Source organism: Mycteria americana, chromosome 5, assembly GCF_035582795.1.
Source record: "Mycteria americana isolate JAX WOST 10 ecotype Jacksonville Zoo and Gardens chromosome 5, USCA_MyAme_1.0, whole genome shotgun sequence".
NCBI classification, from domain to species: domain Eukaryota; kingdom Metazoa; phylum Chordata; class Aves; order Ciconiiformes; family Ciconiidae; genus Mycteria; species Mycteria americana.
The window spans coordinates 2,157,546-2,177,340 of record NC_134369.1 but is presented as its reverse complement, the minus strand read 5'-3'; the positions used below and the strand labels follow the sequence as shown (position 1 = coordinate 2,177,340).

At 50.9% G+C, this 19,795-nt stretch overlaps 1 protein-coding gene across 1 annotated transcript in view; it reads left to right on the top strand.

Annotated features, from left to right (window-relative positions):
* The window catches only part of KDM2A (lysine demethylase 2A), a 51,891-nt gene that overhangs the window by 9,040 nt on the left and 23,056 nt on the right, over nucleotides 1-19,795 (top strand). The window contains exons 4-9 of the mRNA XM_075501936.1: nucleotides 13,580-13,718; nucleotides 14,952-15,030; nucleotides 16,436-16,482; nucleotides 16,851-17,029; nucleotides 18,719-18,825; nucleotides 19,427-19,520. Coding sequence (XP_075358051.1) covers nucleotides 13,580-13,718; nucleotides 14,952-15,030; nucleotides 16,436-16,482; nucleotides 16,851-17,029; nucleotides 18,719-18,825; nucleotides 19,427-19,520 — 645 coding nt within the window. The remainder of the gene's footprint in view (nucleotides 1-13,579; nucleotides 13,719-14,951; nucleotides 15,031-16,435; nucleotides 16,483-16,850; nucleotides 17,030-18,718; nucleotides 18,826-19,426; nucleotides 19,521-19,795) is intronic.

Sequence of the window (19,795 nt, the reverse complement as noted above, 5' to 3'; positions counted from 1 at the left end):
ACAAGGTGGTGCACTAACACCATCCTGTGAAAATGTATGAGGGAAAGCAATTACTTGTCTTCAGGGTGAGATGTCTGGTGCTGCTGATGATGGAAGAGCGTTACTGATTCCAGAGGAGGAAACGATGGGTGAGCTCTGAGTGGGTAGCCTGAGCCCTGGAAAGCTCGATTTGCTGCCAGAGTTGAATTATTAGTTCACAGACTTTCTTACACAATGCCTGACCTGCTTTTATTTGGGTTGAAGAGGTTAAAGGCAAGTGGAAGAGGTAGAAGGTGAGGAAGAACATGGCATACCCCGCTGAATCACTGCGCGTTGTCGTGCAGCTGTGGCAGTGAACACCGCATCTGCAGCGTGATCCTGTGGCAGGAGCTGGTTGGGGGCAGCTGCTGCACCAAAGCACGTACCTGTGTGCTCAGAGAACAGGAGTTGTCGTAGCTGAGCAGATCTGCCTTACTGGATGTCCTGCTGGTTCTTGGTCCTGGTGGAGAGGGAGATGAGAGCAGAGAAGGATCCTGCTTGGTTGCCTTGGGAAAAGCAAAAGAGCCAGGTGGAAGAGCAAACCCTGTGGTAGGATGACAGGGCCTATAATTACATATCGAAGATACTAAACTGTCAAAAGCACTGGGAGGCAAGAAGAGTGGGGAGCATGTATCTCGGAAATGGAAGTGTTGTCTCCAGTTGGCTTGGACAACCTGGGATCTCGGTTAAGTTTGTTCTTGGGGTGGGGGTCAGACAGAACAAACCTGTGCAGAGCCCTCCTGCTGGGAGGGAGCAAGGAGCAGTGGATAGGCATATGCCCCTGTTTGAAAACTGGGATGTGACGATTTCAGCTGAAGCCGAGAAGCTATCTGTGACTGCAGTTGTACAAATGAATCATCAAAAAGCCTGTCAATAAAATCTGAAACCAGCATCACAGCTATCTTCTGTCTTGGATGGTCTCAAGCTAGTTGAGCTGCAGACCGAACTCTTTGCTGTACAAGTGCTTGTGCTGGTCCAGGCTTGATTCCTTTTCTGGAGGGCTTAGGGTAGGGTGTCAGCCTCGGGGGCTGTAGGGAACTTTGGTGTTCTTCCCTTTCCACAGTGGTCTGAACTCCCTGTGCTGCACACCTTCAGGAACCTGCGGATCTCCCTTGGCAAGGACGCTAAGGACTTCTGATTCTTGAGGGCCAAGGACTAGTGAGAACGTGTTCCTACTGCTACCTCTCAGGTCCTGTCAGTGCTGCCAAGTTGCAGCTCTAGGAGCAAATGCTCTGCCACCTCTATGTTGCATCTTGGGCAGTTAAGAAACGCTGTGCCGTGTGTCCCCCACCCAGCTAGGGGTAGCCTGAATGCTAACGGTTGGACCACACTGGCTAATTTTCACTTGTCCTTGCTTATCTGATGAGGAAATCACAGGCTCCAGGATGGCGTAAGGAGAATGAGTGTGAGCTGCTGTAGGTCACTGATGCTAGAAGAGCTCTGCTCATACAGCCTGGAGCTTAGTCTGGAGAGACCAGAAGGGATGTGATTAACTTAAAGTTTTCTGTTTGCTGATCCTCCCTGTTTACCTCTTTTTTTTTTTTCTTTTTTTTTTTTTTTTTTCTCCCCCAGCTCCTAGGAACCAGGTGAGGAAGATGCATAGCTGTCCACAGTTGTTGCTTGCTGGCACTTGAGATGGTTCAGATAAACCTGGTGACAAAGTGTAGCCTGTGAATCCATGATGGGGGAGAGGAGACTGATCCTTTTGTCAGGGTTTCTCTTTGTTCTGTTTCTGTGCGTCCGTGCTTGTGCATCTTTGTTGCTGTAGAAACAGTATCGGTAGTAAACAACATGAGCTGGCTGTCCAGGGACTGCGAATCCCTGTGGAAGTCCCAGGAACTTGGACCGGAGGAGGTTTTGGGCTGGGATCTGGCCAGTGTTGCACAGGGTGGTAAGAAGTGATAGGTGGGTTTATGCTTGTGCAGTAGTCCGATGGGGAGTTAGGCTCTCTACAGTGCTTTGGACCAGGTTGGGTGCCTGGAAGGGTGCAAATCTGGGTGGCATCCTTGCTGCCAGAAGAGCTGAGGTGCGGTTCATGGTGCTGCGTATGATGCGCTCATGTGTGTGAGCGAGCTGTTGTGGCGGGGACTGGCAGTTTTTACTGCTGTCAACTAGAAAAGTTCATATTGATGGTGAGGTGGTGAGTGGCGTGGTAAACTTTCCTCCCTACAGCACACTAAACACTGGCTGCTTTTTGTCTTTCCCTGGATCTTACATGTTTTAGCTATCACACTGTAGACAAACAAGAGTTTTAATAAAGCCACCCCTCACACACCCCACACCCTTCTATGTCAAGGAAGAGGCTCCGGGGTGTGATCATCATCTGTGGTTTTTGTTAGTGCTGGTCCTCAGGGTTAGGAACTGACTGCAGAATCATGCTGTCGTGTCTTAGCCAGTCCTAAGAGAGGCTGGGAGAAGAGGTTGCTTGATGAAAGGCACTGAGGGAAGGATCAGGGTGTTGCTTGATAGCACTGTTATCTAGAGAAGCAGATCCCAATCAGTGAGGTGCATTCTCACTACAAGCAAGATATGCAGAGGGGATGGTCCTTTTTGATGTTGCCTCTTACCTTGCCTAACTTTTCATGAGGCAGCGATGAAAGTCTGCAGGGTGAGAGAGAAGAGAGACGGTGCTGCAGAACTTAGGAGAGGCAGCAAAGCGAATGCTGGAGGAACAATCAGAAGGCATAGGAGCAGAAAAGCCTGTATTTAAAAAAAGAACAAGAGGCTGGCCTGTGCTGTTCAGTCCAAGAGTGCCCTGCTTCCCCCCTTTGCTCTCCCATGTACCCCTGGCTCTCAGGAGCTGTAATTGTGGGATCGAGGTGAGGCAGCTGGAAGTGGAAAGGAGAGGGCTGGCAACGTGCCTCCTTTAGGGTTAGGCTGCCTCGGTGTCTCTGATTCCCTGCGCATAAATATTATCATGTGTCACTGAACTCCTGAGCCCCTTTCCCCCATTTGGAATAAGGAAGAGGCAAGTACTGGGCTTCTTGTGGAGCAAAGGGGGAGGGAGTGTGTGCAGTGATGGTGTAACAGTGCAGAGTACGGAGGAAATCTCCTTCCTAGTAGATGGCTTCACACTCTGTCCATGTTATTCCAAACGGCCCTGGGTTGTTTTCTTTCTTCATAAGCATCCTAGGCCCTACAGCCTGCAATTCAGGCAGCCCGTTGCTGTTCTCTTTAAAGGACAGTGTCAGTTTAGCAGGAATTGCAGTACAAACCCCAAAGCTTCCTGTGCTTTTGCTATCCAAGTACTCCTGTGGTCCAGCCTTGTTCAGTTTCTGTGATGGGACAGAACTGGTTTCTGCAGAGCTGGGCTGGGGCATTGGGAAATTTGGAGGGTGAGCTCTTCCCCACTGAAAAATCCAAGCTAGTCCTCTGAACTCCCGCCGCGTTGTGGACAGAGAGATGCCCTGTCTGTTCACCCCAGCAAGGAGTGAAGTTGTGTAGTGCCGACCTACTAATGCTAGATCAGCTGCACATCTGTCCCCGAATGCATGTGGCTCCATCTGTCCCTTGTGCCAGCTCTGCTGTGTCTCTGCCTGGTGGTCTGTGTGGGCTCAGCAGCCTGGAGATAAACAGTCCACTCTTTCCCCAGTGAGAAAATGGGTTAAGTGCATGTAATTTTCAGGCCTGCCTTTTTGGAGAAGTTTGGTCTACTTTGTTCTGTTTTGGGGATGCTCTGTTGTCTTCCTATAAAAAGTAAAAGGAGTAGCAAAACTGGTAATGCGTATCTACTTGACTGCATAGCACATGTGCTAGGGAGACCCTGGCAGGGAAAGGGTTCTACACAGCAGGTTTTTTCCTTGGGTTTCTGCTTTGGAAGGGGTGGGAGGTAATTAAAGGGGTTTGGAGAATTTGATAGTCCTTCATGAGCTTCCTCAAGCTCTCGTAGAATCCAGGTAGGATTTATCCAGGTACCAGGGTGCTACAGCTGGTGGTGGGTATGGGCAGTCTGGGGGTTGTTAGTGCCATAAAAGCTACTTGGGACAGTGGCTGCATGTGAAATACGCTGCAGGTGACTGGAGTAGAAGCCGTATCCTTTCCTAGGAGGGGTGTTTCTGTGTTGGGACTGTTGCCAGACTTGCCCATCTGTGATCTGATCTAGCACGTTCCTCTGTCTCGTGGTTTTGCTGCTGTGGCTGGTCAGTGTGTGGTTTAGTGGCAGCTGCTGGAGTTCTCCTTGGCCTGTTGGTGCCGTCTCCCCACCTGCCTCTTTCAGCCTTGCTCCAATTCCCCAATTACTCCTTGTGTACATCCAATTTCATAACCCAAAAGTGCAAACCAAAGCATTCTCCCTGCTCATTCTGAAACGCTGCCAGCCCTGCTCGTGATAGGAATCCCTCCTGAAGCTGTGAAGCCTGGAAGGGCTCCAGTTCTGCGTAGATTCCTATTCACTCCTCAGCCTGGTGCTTTGAGTCTGTCTTTGTCCAGGAATGTGCAACCTGGGATGCACCAGTTCTGCTCTCCAGGTCTTGAGAGAGAGACAGGAGATGGTGAGGGGCATTTAACCTGGGTTAAGCCTGCTGGGTTAGTTCTTGGGTTTCTTTTGTAAAACCAGGCAGCAAAAGAGTTAGTTTAATTTATCTTGTCTAGATACTCATCACTGGTGGATAGGGCATGCAGAGCTGCTAAGATTAGCCACCTGCTAGCTTGTCCTAGCGTCAGGCTGGCCTCCAGACTTGCCCTGAGACAGATATGGCTACTGACAGGTTGTCCTGGATCTCTTGCTGGGGGGATTATGGCCTTCTCTTCAGATCCTACTTCAGGGCCTCCTTCTAGCTGGGGGAGTAGGGAGCCCAGCACCATTTTGTTGATCGTCTCTGGGGCACTGGCAGTTGTTTTGCAAAGTAAATGGCTCTGCAGAGCCAAAATATTAACAGAATGACATGGGCCCACTTCTGTAGGGCCCTTTGTACCTCGAGGGTGGCAGGAGGTGTTGTGGTTTAGTTATTGCTTCCCACGCTTGGGAGGAAGAGGAGCTGAGGAGAAACTGAAGTGATGGAAGCTGGGGAGGCACAGAGGACAGAAGCCTGCTGCCTCTCTGCTGGCAGGGAGAAACACAAGTAACGTGCTTGTATGGACCAGAGCTTGGAGCCTAGACCTGGAGCTGAAGCGGGAGATGCAGGCTTGGAGGAGAGGAATATAGAAAGGAAAAGCTCTTCTGCTTAAGATAAGCAGTAACCTGGCAGACTGCTGATTGGATGTCATAATCTTCGTGCCTTGGTTCTTCATGCTGTATCTGAAAATACTTGCAAGGGAGTGTCTTCCCTGCATAGTCAGTTCTGGTATTGGCACCTGCTCTGCCCTGGGTCTGCCTTGCTGCTTCCATGCTTGTCCGTCCTGCTGCCAGGGGTTGCCTTTGCCTTGTGCCTTCCCAGAGAGACAGGACCCTTTCCACTGATATAACGGATCTCACCTGACCTTTGGGGGGTGGCTGTTAATTGCTGGCGGATCTCAGCACGGTGTCTTGGAGACCCAATTCTGGACGCTGCTGTTTGCCTCAGGTACTCGCTCAAGATTAAAACACCCATCAACAGGTTTGGATGTTGAAGGTCTGGACTTATCTAGACAAGAGCCATAGCTGATTGCTGTGAAAGTATGTGAGAAGTTAAATTCATAAACTGAGGAGAGTTGAGCTTGTTGGTTTATTACCAATTTGGATGCATTTCAGCAAAGTAAACCTACAAAGGAATGGGTGGCTAGGAGGCACCCAGTGAGGAAGCTGAGTGGTGAATGGGAGAGATCCACTGGTAAGTCATGCTGCTCTATACACATGCTGGGAGCCAGGTAGAAGTTATAATGTCTGCAGCAAGGGGAGTTTGGAAGGAGGGAGTTCAAAAACAGGAGTGAAACGTGACTGCATTCTTCCTGTTAACATCTTTCCTCTAAAGGAATAAGGGAGGGTTGTGGGAGGCTTCAAACCAGGCAAGCTGCTCTGGAAACACAGTAGACAAAGGGGAGGAGGCACCGGGAGAGGGAAAAGTGAGGGGTGCTCTGGTCTTCTGAAGTGGAAGGAGCTGTGGCATGGCAGGAGGAGGCTTCCTGGGGACTGGGACATGGAGATGTTGGGACATCAGGGAGGGAATGGCAGCAGACAGGACAGGAAGTGACTAAAATACTGTGGTGTTTGTTGGTTTCACTCTGTAAATATGTGAGGCTTTTTCAGCAAAAGGACAGCTTGTTCTTTTTTCAAATGTGACCTTGTACTAGTTCTTCTCTCAAAAAAAAAAAAAAACCCCACAGGAGAGTAGTCTTCTGGTTCTCTTCAGCCGACTGTCAGTTCCTTTCCCGTTAGAGGTAGCTGTGCTCCATCGAGGCAGCGCTTGCTGATGGAAAGAGGTGTCCAAGGAAGGATTTTGAAGAGTACCGTCATGGAGCTGGATGAACCACTTCCCCTGGCATCCCTGAGAGAAGGAGACTGCAGGTGAAAGGATCAGAATAGAAGAGATAGCACTGGAGCAGTCTGCAGGATTAATATTCATGCTTCCTATTTCCTACATTAAGTGAATGGTACCCAAGAGGGCCAGAAAGAAATGGTGAAGGACAGCTATCTTAGATGAGAATTGCTGGCTGTCTGGTGTTGGAGGATGAATAAATTGCCTTTATCTTGACCCTGCCTGACACAGAGAAAGGCTTTGGACTGCTTGTCAGGTTTTTTTTTTCCTTAGTAAAACTCATCAGGATGAGGAATGTCTGGATCCTAATGCAGATCACAAAGCTGGAAAAAAAAAAAGCAATATTTAAATATCACTGCTGAATGCTGAGGTTGTCCGACAGAGATGTATACATGTGATGTGTCCGACTCTTATCCCTTGCTTCTCTGGGGCTGAGCTTCATCTGGGACATTCTCATGGATGGCAGTTTTGAGCGCGTCTGCTGATCTCCTTTTTGGAAGTCATGTGTCCCTGGCTGAACCGACAGTTGACACTGGAAAAACTCTCGGTAGCTGAGCCACCCCTGGGAAGAAGCGGTCTTAGTCGAAGAGCCCAGGGCTGTGACTTGCTGGTGTGCTCTGGCAAGGCCTGCCTGGATGGGGTTGCACCAAGAAGCAGAAAGAAGAGTTAGGAGAGCTGTAGCAATCTGCTGGGCAGGGGTACTCAGCCAAGACCCAGCCCTGGCACGGGCTGTGGGACAAAAGTAGCCGGCTCCTCCCAGGAAGAGATCAAACTTTGTGCTGTAGGAAGGATTTGTGTGGCGCTCACAAAGTGTGTGTGCTAGTGGAAAGGTGAGATTGGCGTTAGTGTCATGGCTTTGCATGTCTCTTGCCCTTTGGAGGTATCACCTGTAGCCAGTTATTTAACCAGGTAGCAATTCCCTGCATGGCAGGTGAGGATCAAAGCATATCACAGAAGAAAGAGGTCTTGGAGTGTCCCTTCACAAGCCCTAGACTTGTACACTGACCGCATCTATCCTTGTACGGAGACCCGATTTGGGGAGCTAGGGAACTGTGGTTTGTGCAACTGTGCCGTGAGGAAGCTGCAGACTTCAGGAGGGGAAAACTCTGCTGCAGAGATTTGCCCAAAGTCCCAGCAGATGCTGTCTCTCCCAAAACGCACGCTTGGAAGTGCAGAAGCCTTTCCTCCCTCCTGTCCGCTCTGCGTGCACTGAAATGTTGTTTTTCCCCACCCTCCCAAGACAACAATGACATGAAAGCGTTGTGGCCCCGGCTGAGTACACGAGAGGCATTGTATAACTGATGGGAGCTATTTGTATTGTGGCAGTGCTTTTGGGTCCTCAGCCATGACTGGGATCCTATTCTCCTACATACTGTGCAAATTAGGAGGCCAGACTCTTCCCTGCCCACAGGAACAAGCGAAGCTGATCTGGCTGGGAGTGTGGAGCGGGTTTTGTGGCTGATGCTGTGCTGACGACAAGAGCATTAGACTTTGGAATTTGCTCAGCTGGAGGAGACAACCCTTTCCTTCCGCATTCTGCATCCCCATTTCCCCATTGCAGAGGGATTAGAGTTTAAGGTGCTTCTGCCCATTTTCTTGTGTTTGCACCTTTGCGGTGTGACTGCCTTCCATTTGCCTCAGAGGCCGTGCTGTGAACGAGATCAGGGAAAAGAGTCGGAACAGTTCCCTGATCCCACAGTGCAGATCCATGGGTGGATCTAGCTGGAGTAAGGTGAAGATTGTATTGCTGCTGTTTCGTGGCAAGCTGGGCTGGTGGAGTGACATCCTCTGAAACATGTTGTGTTTCTTTGGTCATAAAGCCTCCAAGTTTGTTAGTGAGTGACCAGATCATTTGCTGCATGTTCACGTAGGGTGGGAGTGGGATCTGTCCTCAAAGCTGTAATTTGTGCTCAGGATTAACCAACACAAAGTGGTCTTGTGTGCCGGGACTGTACCCCCAGCATGAGTGCAGCATCCACCTGTGGCACCAGTGGCATCTGGATCAGGCCTGGCCATGTGGTCACATTTCTGTTAAATTAGCTGGCCTACACAATCCAGAGCCCGTGCTGGCTTGGTGCCACTTGTAGAAGGACAGACAATGCCTGATGTGGCATGCAGTCTAGCAGGATGGTAACTGTGTCCCCTCCAGAAGGAAATCTTAAAGGGAGCTGTCAGACTGAGCTTGCGCTGGGTTAGTACTCAGTTGTGTGGCTGCAGTGGTTGTGGTCTGGGGGGGGGGTCCCAAGGATGCTTATTCAGCCATGCTGTAGTTATACTTAAGTAAACTTCTGCGTGTCGCCCTGTCTTTCCTGTCCTGGCAGTAGCTGTAGAAGAGTGCCTAGGAGCAAGCCAGCTAATGCCGTCTGACGTTTCACCAGGATAAAGGAAATCTGAGCACGTCGGCCAGACACCAGGGTCTCTGCAAGGTGACGGCAGAGGAGGGGTTTTCCCAGTATGTTGGTTATCTGCCTGCACAGTGCATTTGTGCTGTACCTTGCTGCTAGTTTTTCAAGCTGCTGGTGTCCTTGAGCAAGTGCTGGCAGCTAGCCTGTGCTGCTTTTTACTGTGAGATGTCTGCTTGAAACGGGGTTGCAGCCGGTCATCACACCTCTGGCTGGAGCTTTGTTCCAGCCTGGGTCTCCCGAGGTGAGAGGTTTGTGGTCAAACGGGATATGCCTGAGTTTCAGCCCAATGCAGTAACCCCTGGTGTGTAGCTTAACTAGGAGCCCTGAAATACCATTCAGACTTCCAGCCTGGGAGGCAAATATAAGTTATCAAGAGACTAGTTTGGATATAGCTGCCTCTTGCCAGCATTTAGCATGCCAAACCTTTTTCATCTTGTGAGGTTTTGTGCCCAGTGAAGGCAAGAGAGCTGCTTTTCCCAAAACCTGCCAACTGGAAGTGAGTGTCTGGAGTAAGGGAGCAGGTCAAAATGCAGACCACAGCCTGGTCCTGCGGTGTGCCACCACCCACCTGATTCCAAAGCAGGTGAAACCTGCAGACTACAGGGCCCAGCATCCTCTGCTTCATTATGCACATCCTCTAATCAACTTAACGATAGAGGACTGCCTGCTGGGGCCAGTAGTCCTAGGCCTTGTTTCCTAGGCTTGCCTGGGAAGAGGGGTAAGTGAAAACCTAGTCATGCTGGAACATTATTAGCATGCTTGCCTGGACTAGGTGTGCCTTGAACTTTTCTGGTGTGATTTAGTAAGGAATAAGATACCCACAAAAGAATCTTAAGTCCTGTAGCTGCTGTCCTTATAACAGTAAGAGCAGTCAAAGGTGTCCCAGCAGGAACTGCAACAGGCAGCTGACGTCTGACAGCATCACAGGGCAGGATTTGAGACATGTTTCAGCTGGACAGGGCCTGCACAGCTAAAGGTCCAAAAAAGCACAAGGAAGCACCGTGACCTTCGCTTCTTTCTCTGAAAGCACAGAAATATAAAGGGGAAGCTACAAATCGGGTTTCCTTGGCATGTTTGCCCATATGACCTAAGCCTTCCGCACCCTCACACAGCATTCCGCAGGGCAGAAGTGATTTGAAACAGTTCTGGGATGGGAACTGTGGTTGTCCAGCAAAATGGGGCTGTTTGGCGAGGCGAGGAAGGGTCTGTGGGTGTACGTTGGGCTGGAATCAGCTGGGCCGGCTTCTTCTGTTGGCCAGCCAGGAAAGCCTTGTGTTTGCATCCTGCAGACCCCTGAGCGTGTTTTGTCGGGGCTCTCCCTCCCCTGCTTGGGCAAACGCAGCAGCGAGCAGTGCCTCCTGAAGCAGGCTTGGGCCTGAGCTGAGCCGATGGGCGATGGGAGAAGAGCGGGTGCTCTCTGGCACCCAGAGATGAGCGTCTCGCTGCTGTCTGTGCGTGCTGGGCTGCCTGTGGGAGTTCAGCAAGGTCTCCCGTGGGTTAATAGGAGCTGAGACCTATGGGAGCTGGTTGTGCAGCTTCCTGCTCCCCAAAGGTGGGGCCAGCACGGCTCCGCCTGCCCACGCTGAGAGCCCAAGGCACCCAAACAAGGTCCTCGGCTAACAAGCAGCTCCATCCTTCCTCGCCATGGGTATCTTGCAGCGCGGCCGTGCTGGGGCCATCCGGCTCCATCCGTCCCAAGCAGCTCTTTTGCACTATTTCAGACCACCAGCACGGAGGTGAGACCTGAGGCTCTGCGGTGGGGAGAGGGTTGCAGATGTGGGAAGAGGCTCGGCTCCTCCCGGCAGCTGGAAGCCTGGTCCGGCCCCGGTTAGCTGTTGGATTTCAGTGGAAGCCTGCCGGGACGTGTGCCTGCCTGGGGGGCTGCGCTTGGAACCGGCCTTTCCCGAAACGCTGCGGCTTTTCAGCGAACGCTGAGCATGAGGCTGTCTTCTGCGTCTGTGTCCCTAAATCGTCTGCAGGGCAGGCTCCCTCTCCCCTGCCCTCAGTTTAAACCACGCGGTGTTAACTGGTTCAGTGATTTGTAAGGGAAAGCGCTTTATAAGGCGGGCTCACCCTCTGATATAAGACAGCCAGGTACTCTTCTCGCAGTAATACCTCTACATCTCCAACTTCAAGCTCTGGTGCATCTACTGGAGAGAGCCAGGCAGAGTGATGGAGGAGTTTCAGCCCCTGGATGGTTTAAATGCAGAGTGATGGAGGGTTTGGGAGTTTCAGCCCTTGGATGGTTTAAAGGCAGAGTGACGGAGGGTTTGGGAGTTTCAGCCCCCTGATTTGTGCTGGGAGCAGCTGGATGTGTGGCCCTGGTGCCCCAGTTCCCAGCCAGTGCATTGGTGTGCACAGTCCGGCCCTAGCAGTGTGAAATTCAGAGTCCCCCAGGAATATGTCTCTTGGCTTCTGCGGTGGCACCTCTTTTTGTCCTTTTTTTTTTTTCTTTTAATCCATTGTTGTGCATTTATACAAGCGTGTCCATAAAAGCATGTAAGTAAAATTAGTTTTATCTTTGTTACTGTTAAAAACAGTGAAAGAAAGTACTCCTGCTTGCTATCCCTGTTTAGTGGGTGGCTTAAGACAAAGGACAGCAAACCCAAACCCCTTTTCCAGATTGTTTAATCATCGGGGCCATTCAAACAGGCCCTTGGAGAACATTGTTTTCAGGGCTGTTTCTGAGATGCCCTATTCAGGAGCAGCCTGTTGTTCCTGCCTTGCAGATGAAGTGTTTGTGGCCCTGTTATGTTCGGGTTTCTGTGGGGGTTTTGGAAAACCAGGCAAAGTTAATGAGGTGTTAACAGCAGGGAGAGGTAAGTTGCTCTGCCTTGATGGCAGGGAAACTACTTGTGAATTGATCAGCCTTCTTGAAAGTGGGAGGCTAAACTTATATGTTATGGGGGGGAAAAGGGGAAAAAAAAGTCCCTTTTTGAAAGGAGTGTCCCCACATGCTCCTGCACTGGTTGAATTAATTAGTTTAAAAAGTGTCTTTAGCGCAGTGCATCTGTATGAGGGAGTCCTTTCTCTTTCACCAGCGCTGTTTAAATTGATAAGGCCAAAAAGAAGAGAGGGACAAGCAAAGCAATGTAGCGATCAGAGTGATGGATGGCTAATACCAGGCTGTAACTCACTGGAAAATATCCCGGGCGTGTTTGATCCATCTTTGTAGCGTGTGGTGGGCCGGGGGAGCAGGCAGGCCGGGGGTTAATGGGAAGGGGAGTGAGGCCAGGCAGGGCTGGGCTGGCTGCTGGGGGCAAAATAAACCCTTGCCCACTCAAGGGCTTTCACCAGCACCAAAAGGTGGGCTTGCTCTGATCACATGAAGTCGCAGGAGGTACAAGCCCTGGCTGGCTGGGTGAAGGAGACAGAAGTGAGTGGAGAGTGGCTTTGGGTGAAGTCTGAATTGGTGCTGAACTCCGGGGAGGAGATCTGCAGCTTGCTGCCACAGGGAGGCGAGTCTGAGGTGTGTGCCCTCGCTTGGGAAAGGGCACTCTTGTCTTTTCCAGGAGACCCTAAAGGAAGGAAGAAATGAGCTATCGCGTGCGCTCCCCTCCAGGCAGCGGGAGGTGTGCCATGGCAGGAGATCATGCAGGGACTATGATGCACAAACGTGCACGCCGGTCACCTCACCGGCGATGGTGAATTTCAGCAGCACAGCATCACGGTCCATGCCTGGGACTGGTGTTGGTGCTGGGAATGTGACCCTGCTACCAGTGCTGCGAGGCCGCTGTGCCTCCCTGCTGGCAGGTGCCAGCTTGCAGGCCCAGAGGTGACAGTAGCTGCTGCGTCACCTCCTGCCCTGCCCTGTCCTGTCCCTGGCTATCTGCTGGCACAACAATTGGTGTGAACGCTTTATAATGGGAGCATCCCTAATTGGGGGAAGTCAGCTTGGCTAATTCAGATCAGGTTGACTTTCATCTGAGGGGATTTAGGGAGCATTCCCACGAACGGTTCTGCCAGAGCATGGTCGGTCTCTGGAGGGGTGGCTAACAGCTGGGGACAGTAATTTCTTCCAGATCCAGCAATGCTAGAAGAGGATGTCTGTCAGGAATCCCAGTACAGATGTACTTATGAGACCCTCTAAGAAAAGGGTTACTTCCCCCCCCACTACTCACACACACACACAAACAAGGGAATAAATCAACTTTTGTGTACAAGTGTAGCCAAAGATGAAAACTTGAGAATTGTCTTCAGCGTAAAACCCTTCCTTTATCAGCTGGCGTTCTGACGGGGATTTAAATTCACAAGTGCCTTTACCTCCAGCGCAGTGAAATACTGATGCACCTGTAAAAATGGGAAACGGATTCTTTTTCCTTTGCCTGTTATACCAAACTATCTCCCCTCCTCCTGTGTTTCTGTGCATTGGCACTCCTTAGGAGTGAATTATCTGTCTCCCATACAGCCCAACTTGCACAAATCTGTTGGTTGTAGGAGGAGCAAATCTGATGTTTCAGTGGTGCGTTTTGGATCCAGGACAGACGTTGCCTAAATAGATCTTCTCTGGCATGTCTCTTGAAAACTGATACCAGCAGTGCTTTCTGAGCAAGAGACCTAGTGGATAATATAACTCAGTAACGTAGGGTCTCTCCTCTCTGGGAGTAGAAGCGCGTAGGCTTCCCAGGGACTGCCTGCTGCAGGGCAAGGGCTCCCCCAGAGGCCCTGGCTGAGCTGTGCTAGGTTGAGATGAGGCTCTGGGAAGCGAGCTGGTAGTTCCTTCTGGTCCATAACTCTTACCTTCCTGGTCTGTTCTCTCCTCAGCGTGGCACAATGAGGCGGCGTTACGAGGACGATGGCATCTCCGATGATGAAATTGAAGGGAAGAGGACATTTGACCTCGAGGAAAAGCTGTCCACCAACAAGTTTAACTCCACCTTCGTGGTCTTCATGGAAGGCAAAGGTTTGTGTTGGGACTGCTGCGCTGCAGTGTGTGCTACTGCTGTCAGTAACCAGACAGCTGCTGTGGTTGGCCGCTTCTCCTGTGAGGCATGATGTGTGAGATGACCTTTCCCTGAGCCTTTCATAGAAAGCTAACAGAGATCACAGTTGGATGTCCTCTTGTTCATCTGACTACACCCAAAGCCTTCCCGACTGCCAACTTGAAGGGCGGCTACAAGGCAACTGTGGTGTTAATGAAGTCCTTTCCCACTGTCCTGTGTTTTGCTGCCTTTTACTTTCCATCATTCTCTAAAGTTAGGAAAACTGTCTGCTGTTCACACCAGTTCTGTGCTTCCCTCTGCTGTAAACTGCTTTATTTGCATAACCCAAGTGGTGCAGAGCAGGCAGGGGATGTTTCTGCCCGCTCCCCTGCAAGTCCTGCGGCAGTCCCCAAGCAGTTTGAAAGCAATGTGAGGCATATTGGTGGAGGATTGGCTCAAGCCTGCTAGGCCCTTGGGCCAAGGGAGGTAGTAACAGGGAGCGTGTGTGGGAAATGGCATGGCAGCTGCTCAGTCTGGAGAGTGATGAGCCAGTCTGCAGTACTGCAGGCTTGCTGGGACACATGGCAGCCAGGAACAAGAGGGTTCGCCTGGGTCAGCACCTGTAATTGCAGCCACATGTCTACTAGATGCTTAATTCAAAGACTATGTGGAATCTCTCCCCTTTCTTTCACCACGCCTGCGGCTCAGTGGGATGTCTTTTCATCGCACAGCCAGTGCAAGCCTCATAAGGATTTACCATGAGGGAGGAGCATTTCTTCAAGGCGTCTCTTGCTTGGCTGTGAGCTTCTTAGGGAAGTGAGGACCAAAAACCGTGCTGTTCCACTGTCTGGTGCAGCCTGTCGGGGCAAAGTCATGTCCCCCCCCCCCGCCTGGAGGGCCTGTCTGAGGCTTGTCAGCAGCACACGCCATGCTGCTTGTGGAACTGCCACAAAGGAGTTCCAGGATCTCCGAAGGGGTGTAGAAATAGTGAGGAACAGGGCTTTCTTTTGCTGGCTAGCCTTGTCACAGAGATAGGAGGAGGTTCTCGGGTCTCAACTGCACAGGATGCTGAACAACCTGATCTGAGTCTGAAGTCAGTTTGCTGGGAACAGGGTTGGACTAGAGTTCCCCAGAGATCTTTTCTAACCTCAGTTTGCCTACAGTCCTCTGAAGGAGTCTCCAACACTTTCCTGCTTCTTGTCTCCCCACATCAGACTTCACAGTTGAATACATCCAGCGGGGTGGCCTGAGAGACCCTCTCATCTTCAGGAGCTCTGACGGCCTGGGAATAAAGTAAGTGTCAGGGGCACAGAGTGGTGGATGACTCTGGCCCAATTTCTTGCCCCTCTCCACATTGTGTGGGATCTGATCCTGGTAGCTGGATCCATGCTCTGCTAAGTTGGTGTGACTGCATCCTGTCCACGCTGTTCTTTACGTGCAGCGAGCAGGTAGAAAGAAGTATCTTTCACCTCAGTTATGTTCTTACTAGTCTGTATAGACTTAAAATGAGAGAACTGAATTGGCTGTAGGTGATCCCAGTTCAACCAAATGTCTGGAAATTCAGCTGCTGCTCTGATGCAACATTTGGCTGGGTTTCTTTCCTAGTAATATAGGTATCTATTGCCAGAGAGTCAAGCAATTTGTCGTATTTCTGGCATTTTTCTAGAATTCCAACCTGATTTGCCCAACACAGTTACTTCTAAACTGTCATCTCTTTCTCTTGCTACAGCAAGTCAATTCAGGTTTACAGCTTTGAATGTAAAGCTGTACTGATGCAAGACTTTGTGCTGTTATCATGTTCATATAAATACGCTATGGGGTGGTAGATGTGGTTTTAAGACAAGTAATATTATGTCAAAACATTACAGCTGTCTTTTACAAAATTAAAAAAACCTGATCTGATTCAGTGTTTCTGCTGGGTCGGTGTTTTTTGGTTTTGATTAATAGGAAAGTGAGAAGAATAAGTCAGCCCTAGCAAACTTTTTCAGAGCCAGTATTGGCAACACTGCTCTTAAATTCCTCAACTGGCTGTGAATGGGTGGGCAACACCTCATCCAGTGCATGATGTACTGTACTGTGGTGAATCAGATAGGACATTTTGCCAGGCTCAGTTTTAACTGCTGGGTGACTTGGGAGGGCAGAGATTTGATACTGAGGATTATGGTGTGGGCGAAACTGGATTTCTCGTGAGCTTTTGGTTATTTCTCTGGGTCAAGAGCTGCTTGAATGGCTGCCTGCCCATTCTGCCTGTGACGGCAGTGTTTGTACAGATAAGTATGCCAGTACAAACAGTTAGAGTAGTTATGCTGTGTCAGTGAAATACTTGTACTGGTCTGGCTATGCCCTTTGTATTGGGATAACTCATATGAACAGTCTTTAAAATGACAGCTAGGATTGCTTAGCTCAAGGCCTGCTTGCTTATTTGCCAGAAGCCACTGTACAGCAGCTCATGCTCAAGAGATGGTATATCCTATTCCCAAATCTGCTTCCCTAGCCATAAGTTGGGCCCAGTGTTTCACCCCAGCACTCAGCCCAGACCTGTGCCCCCAGAGATCTAGTTGCATGGTCTTCACCCACATCCAAGAAGCAAAAAGCAGCACAGTAGTATCTTCAGGGTGCCAGTACGGGGGTTACAGGTGGGAAGGGTCTGCAACCAGAAGCACTTCATGATTTTTTTAGCAAGGTGTTTGTCCTGCAGGATGCCAGATCCGGACTTCAGTGTGAATGATGTGCGGCTGTGTGTTGGTAAGTGTCCAGGGACCACAGTGTACCCCTGCTGCACCCTGGGCAGATAGGGAGGAATGGGGAGTGTCATCGGGTTTAGCAAAGCTAGAGATCTGGTTTTGTGGCTCCCACAGCGTGCAGCTGGTTGAACCTGAGCTGTCCTTTGCCAGTGGGTCAACTCTTATCTGCTTGAAGAGTCTAGTTTGACCTGAAGCAGCTTCTGTTTCAATGTGGGTATGGAAGAAGATGAAGTTGTGGGAGAGGCCAAGACATCGCACATGTGTGGGGGTGGGTTCTTTGAGGAAGGGTCCCATATCTCCTGGAGTGTCTCTTCTGGGTGGTCCGCTGTGCACAGGGATGGTTCCAGTGATGTCTGCCTGTTCTGGCAGGGAGCCGACGGATGGTGGATGTCATGGATGTGAACACGCAGAGGGATATTGAGATGTCCATGGCACAGTGGGCACGCTACTACGAAACACCGGAGGCCGAGCGGGAGAAACTTTACAATGTCATCAGCCTGGAGTTCAGCCACACCAAACTGGAGAACCTGGTGCAGAGACCTGCTACGGTGAGCGTGGCTCTTCCTTCCGCAGGAATGTCCTTTCCCTTTGTGCTTGTGGTCCTCTGTAGGCAAGGTGCAGCCTGGCACTTGAATGCAGGAGGAGAGGGGCTGCTCGTAACATGCATGGGCTCAGCCAGGGATGTCACTGCTGTGCTCTGGAAGCTGCTGGAGCTGATCCCGTGTTTGACTCTGACCTCATCTGCTATAGCTGATCTCACAGTCAGGCTGGGGCTGCCCAGCCTGTGCATCCCTCAGCCACAGTGACCACGGTCAAGTCCCTGGCATGTCATTCTGCAGAGAGCTGACTTGTTCACTAGCTGTCAGCAATTAGAGAAATGGAATTGATTGGCTGAGGAATAATTAGAGTGAAGTAACCTGCTCCTGCTGGCTGGTGATCAAGAACAGGCACAGAGCTTGAACAAGCACCTGAGTTTGAATAGAGAGGTCAGATTTGTGCTCAGCCACAGTGAGTGTTGGGGACAGGATGGGGACACTGGCTTCCAGCCTCTCCCAATTAGCTGATTCCACTGCCTGCCAAGACCTTGGCTGTTGTTCAGCCTTGGGCATACCTTCCCTCTGTGCTGTGCGCTGCACTGCTCTGATGCTTGGTGCAGAGCCCTCTCCTGCATCCTGCAGCAGCGATCACCTCCATTGTGGCCAAAGATAGGTGCAGGGCAGGGGTGGCTTGCTGTAACGCATGGCCAGGTGTAAAACTCCAGCAGGGCCTAAATCGGACAGCAGAGCTCAGCAGTGCTTGCTGCATTTTGAGAGTAGCTAAAGCCTGGATGCTGGTTGAGCTTTGTGGTTTTCTTGGAGTTTGGAAACCATAGTCCCGTTAGGACAGCAACCCTGTGTTCAGCTGGGACTCCAGAGGGTTGCGCAGCCTGGCAGGGAGGGTTTCTGATGCAAAGTGCTCTAAACTCTGAGGGCAGAGGAGGCCAAGACTGGAGGTGTGCTGCAAGGGGGGGCAGGAGGCTGTTTGACAGGGGGAAAACGAGTTGCCCTTACTGAAGCCTGGAAGGTGGGATGGGTAGGATGGACATCCTGAACTCCCTCTGCAGTCGGTGGAGAGGAAGGGGCAGCTCTGTAGGGCCATTCACTTCTCTCTGTTAACTGTAGAGGGAGCCTGAACATTTCTGGCTGTCCTGAAGCTTGAATCCCACCCTAGCAGATGCTGCCTGCCGTGGTTTTTATGTAAGCCCAGTGCATAGCAGTTCCTGCCTAGCCCCTAAGCAGAAGACCAGCATCCCAGTACCATGCTTGGGATCTTGCTGTGGTGTTTGCCGCTTGTGCGAATTCAGAGGCTCACTGTGCAGCAACTGATATCAGAACAGCTGGTCCTAAGTGCTTTACGTGTGGGATTGCACCAGTGGCATTGAGAAAGTTACTGGGTGTGTGGGGGCCAAAAAGGGGGTATCGTGGCCATTCAGCTAACACCAGGGCTTCCTTCCCTTCCTTGGTCCTGTCATTTGTTGTGGGTGTGCTCTGAGCTGGGCTGGCAGTCTCTGTGCAGCACCGCAGTGGCTTTGGTGGGCCCGGTGCGACCCTGCATCCCACAGGTGCCCAGCCGTGTGTGAGCTGTGGGCTTACCAGGCAGGCAATAAGTATTTGAGCTTCCAGGACAGCCTGGGGGTGCCAAAAGGAGTTACTGTGCCCCTTTTATCTTTACTCATATCTCCCACCTTTCTGCTGTAGGTGGATTTGATTGACTGGGTTGATAACATGTGGCCCAGACACCTGAAGGAGAGTCAGACAGAGTCTACGAATGCTATCCTGGAGATGCAGTATCCAAAGGTGCAGAAGTAAGTGATTTCCTGAGCTGTTCCAGTGGTGGCAGGCAGCAAAGCATCTCTTGCAAGAAAACTGCCCAAGGGAGAAGCAGTTTGTACCAAGGGGAAGCGGGAGGAGCAGTATCCCTGTTTATTTCAGCGGGTGACACTTGTAAGGATGCTGCAGTTAGTTACTTAAGCCCCTGCCGAATGCTGTGTGGAAGGTTAGCCGCGTGGCTTCTAGGAGCTCGCTGCACTTTGGGGAAACTCTTGGTGCTCACCACCTTGAGACATCTGGAGTCAGTTGAGCTGCTAGGTGCTGCCCATCCTGCCCTGTAGGCCAGACCTGTGACATGGGGGTCTCTAGAGCTGCCGGGTGTGTGAGGATGAAAGCTCTCCTCTTGCCTGGACTAGATCTCTTTGTGGGGATGTGATATAAATGCAAAGTGAGCTCTCCTGCAAACCACCACCTCCCTGCAGCTAAAGTGCTTAGCACTGCAGTAATTGGCTTCTGGCACGGCTCTGAGCCATTGACCTGGGCTTGGGCAGCCCATTCCCTTTGAATATGTTGTATCTGCTCTAAAATGTGGATCACCACTCATTTTCACCTTATCGTCATCTTGTTTTCCACCAGATACTGTCTGATGAGTGTCAAGGGCTGCTACACAGATTTCCACGTGGACTTTGGTGGTACTTCTGTGTGGTACCATATCCACCGAGGGGGAAAGGTAGGAGGACAGAAAGGTCCCTGTTGGGAAAGTTACAGATGCTTTAGGAGAGTGGCTTTTAGTCTGTTCTCTTGTCGATCCTTGAAGATGCAGGTCCCAGGCAGCGAATGGAAGTCTTTCCACCCTAAACTTGTTTATCTGTGGTTCTTGGAAGTAGTTCAGGCCCTCAGAGGTCCACCAGGCACAGGCTGAAAACCCATGTTGTAGAGACGATGCTGAGACAACCTTATAAAAGGCTAAATGACAGAGAGTAGTATAACCCAATTCATCCAGTG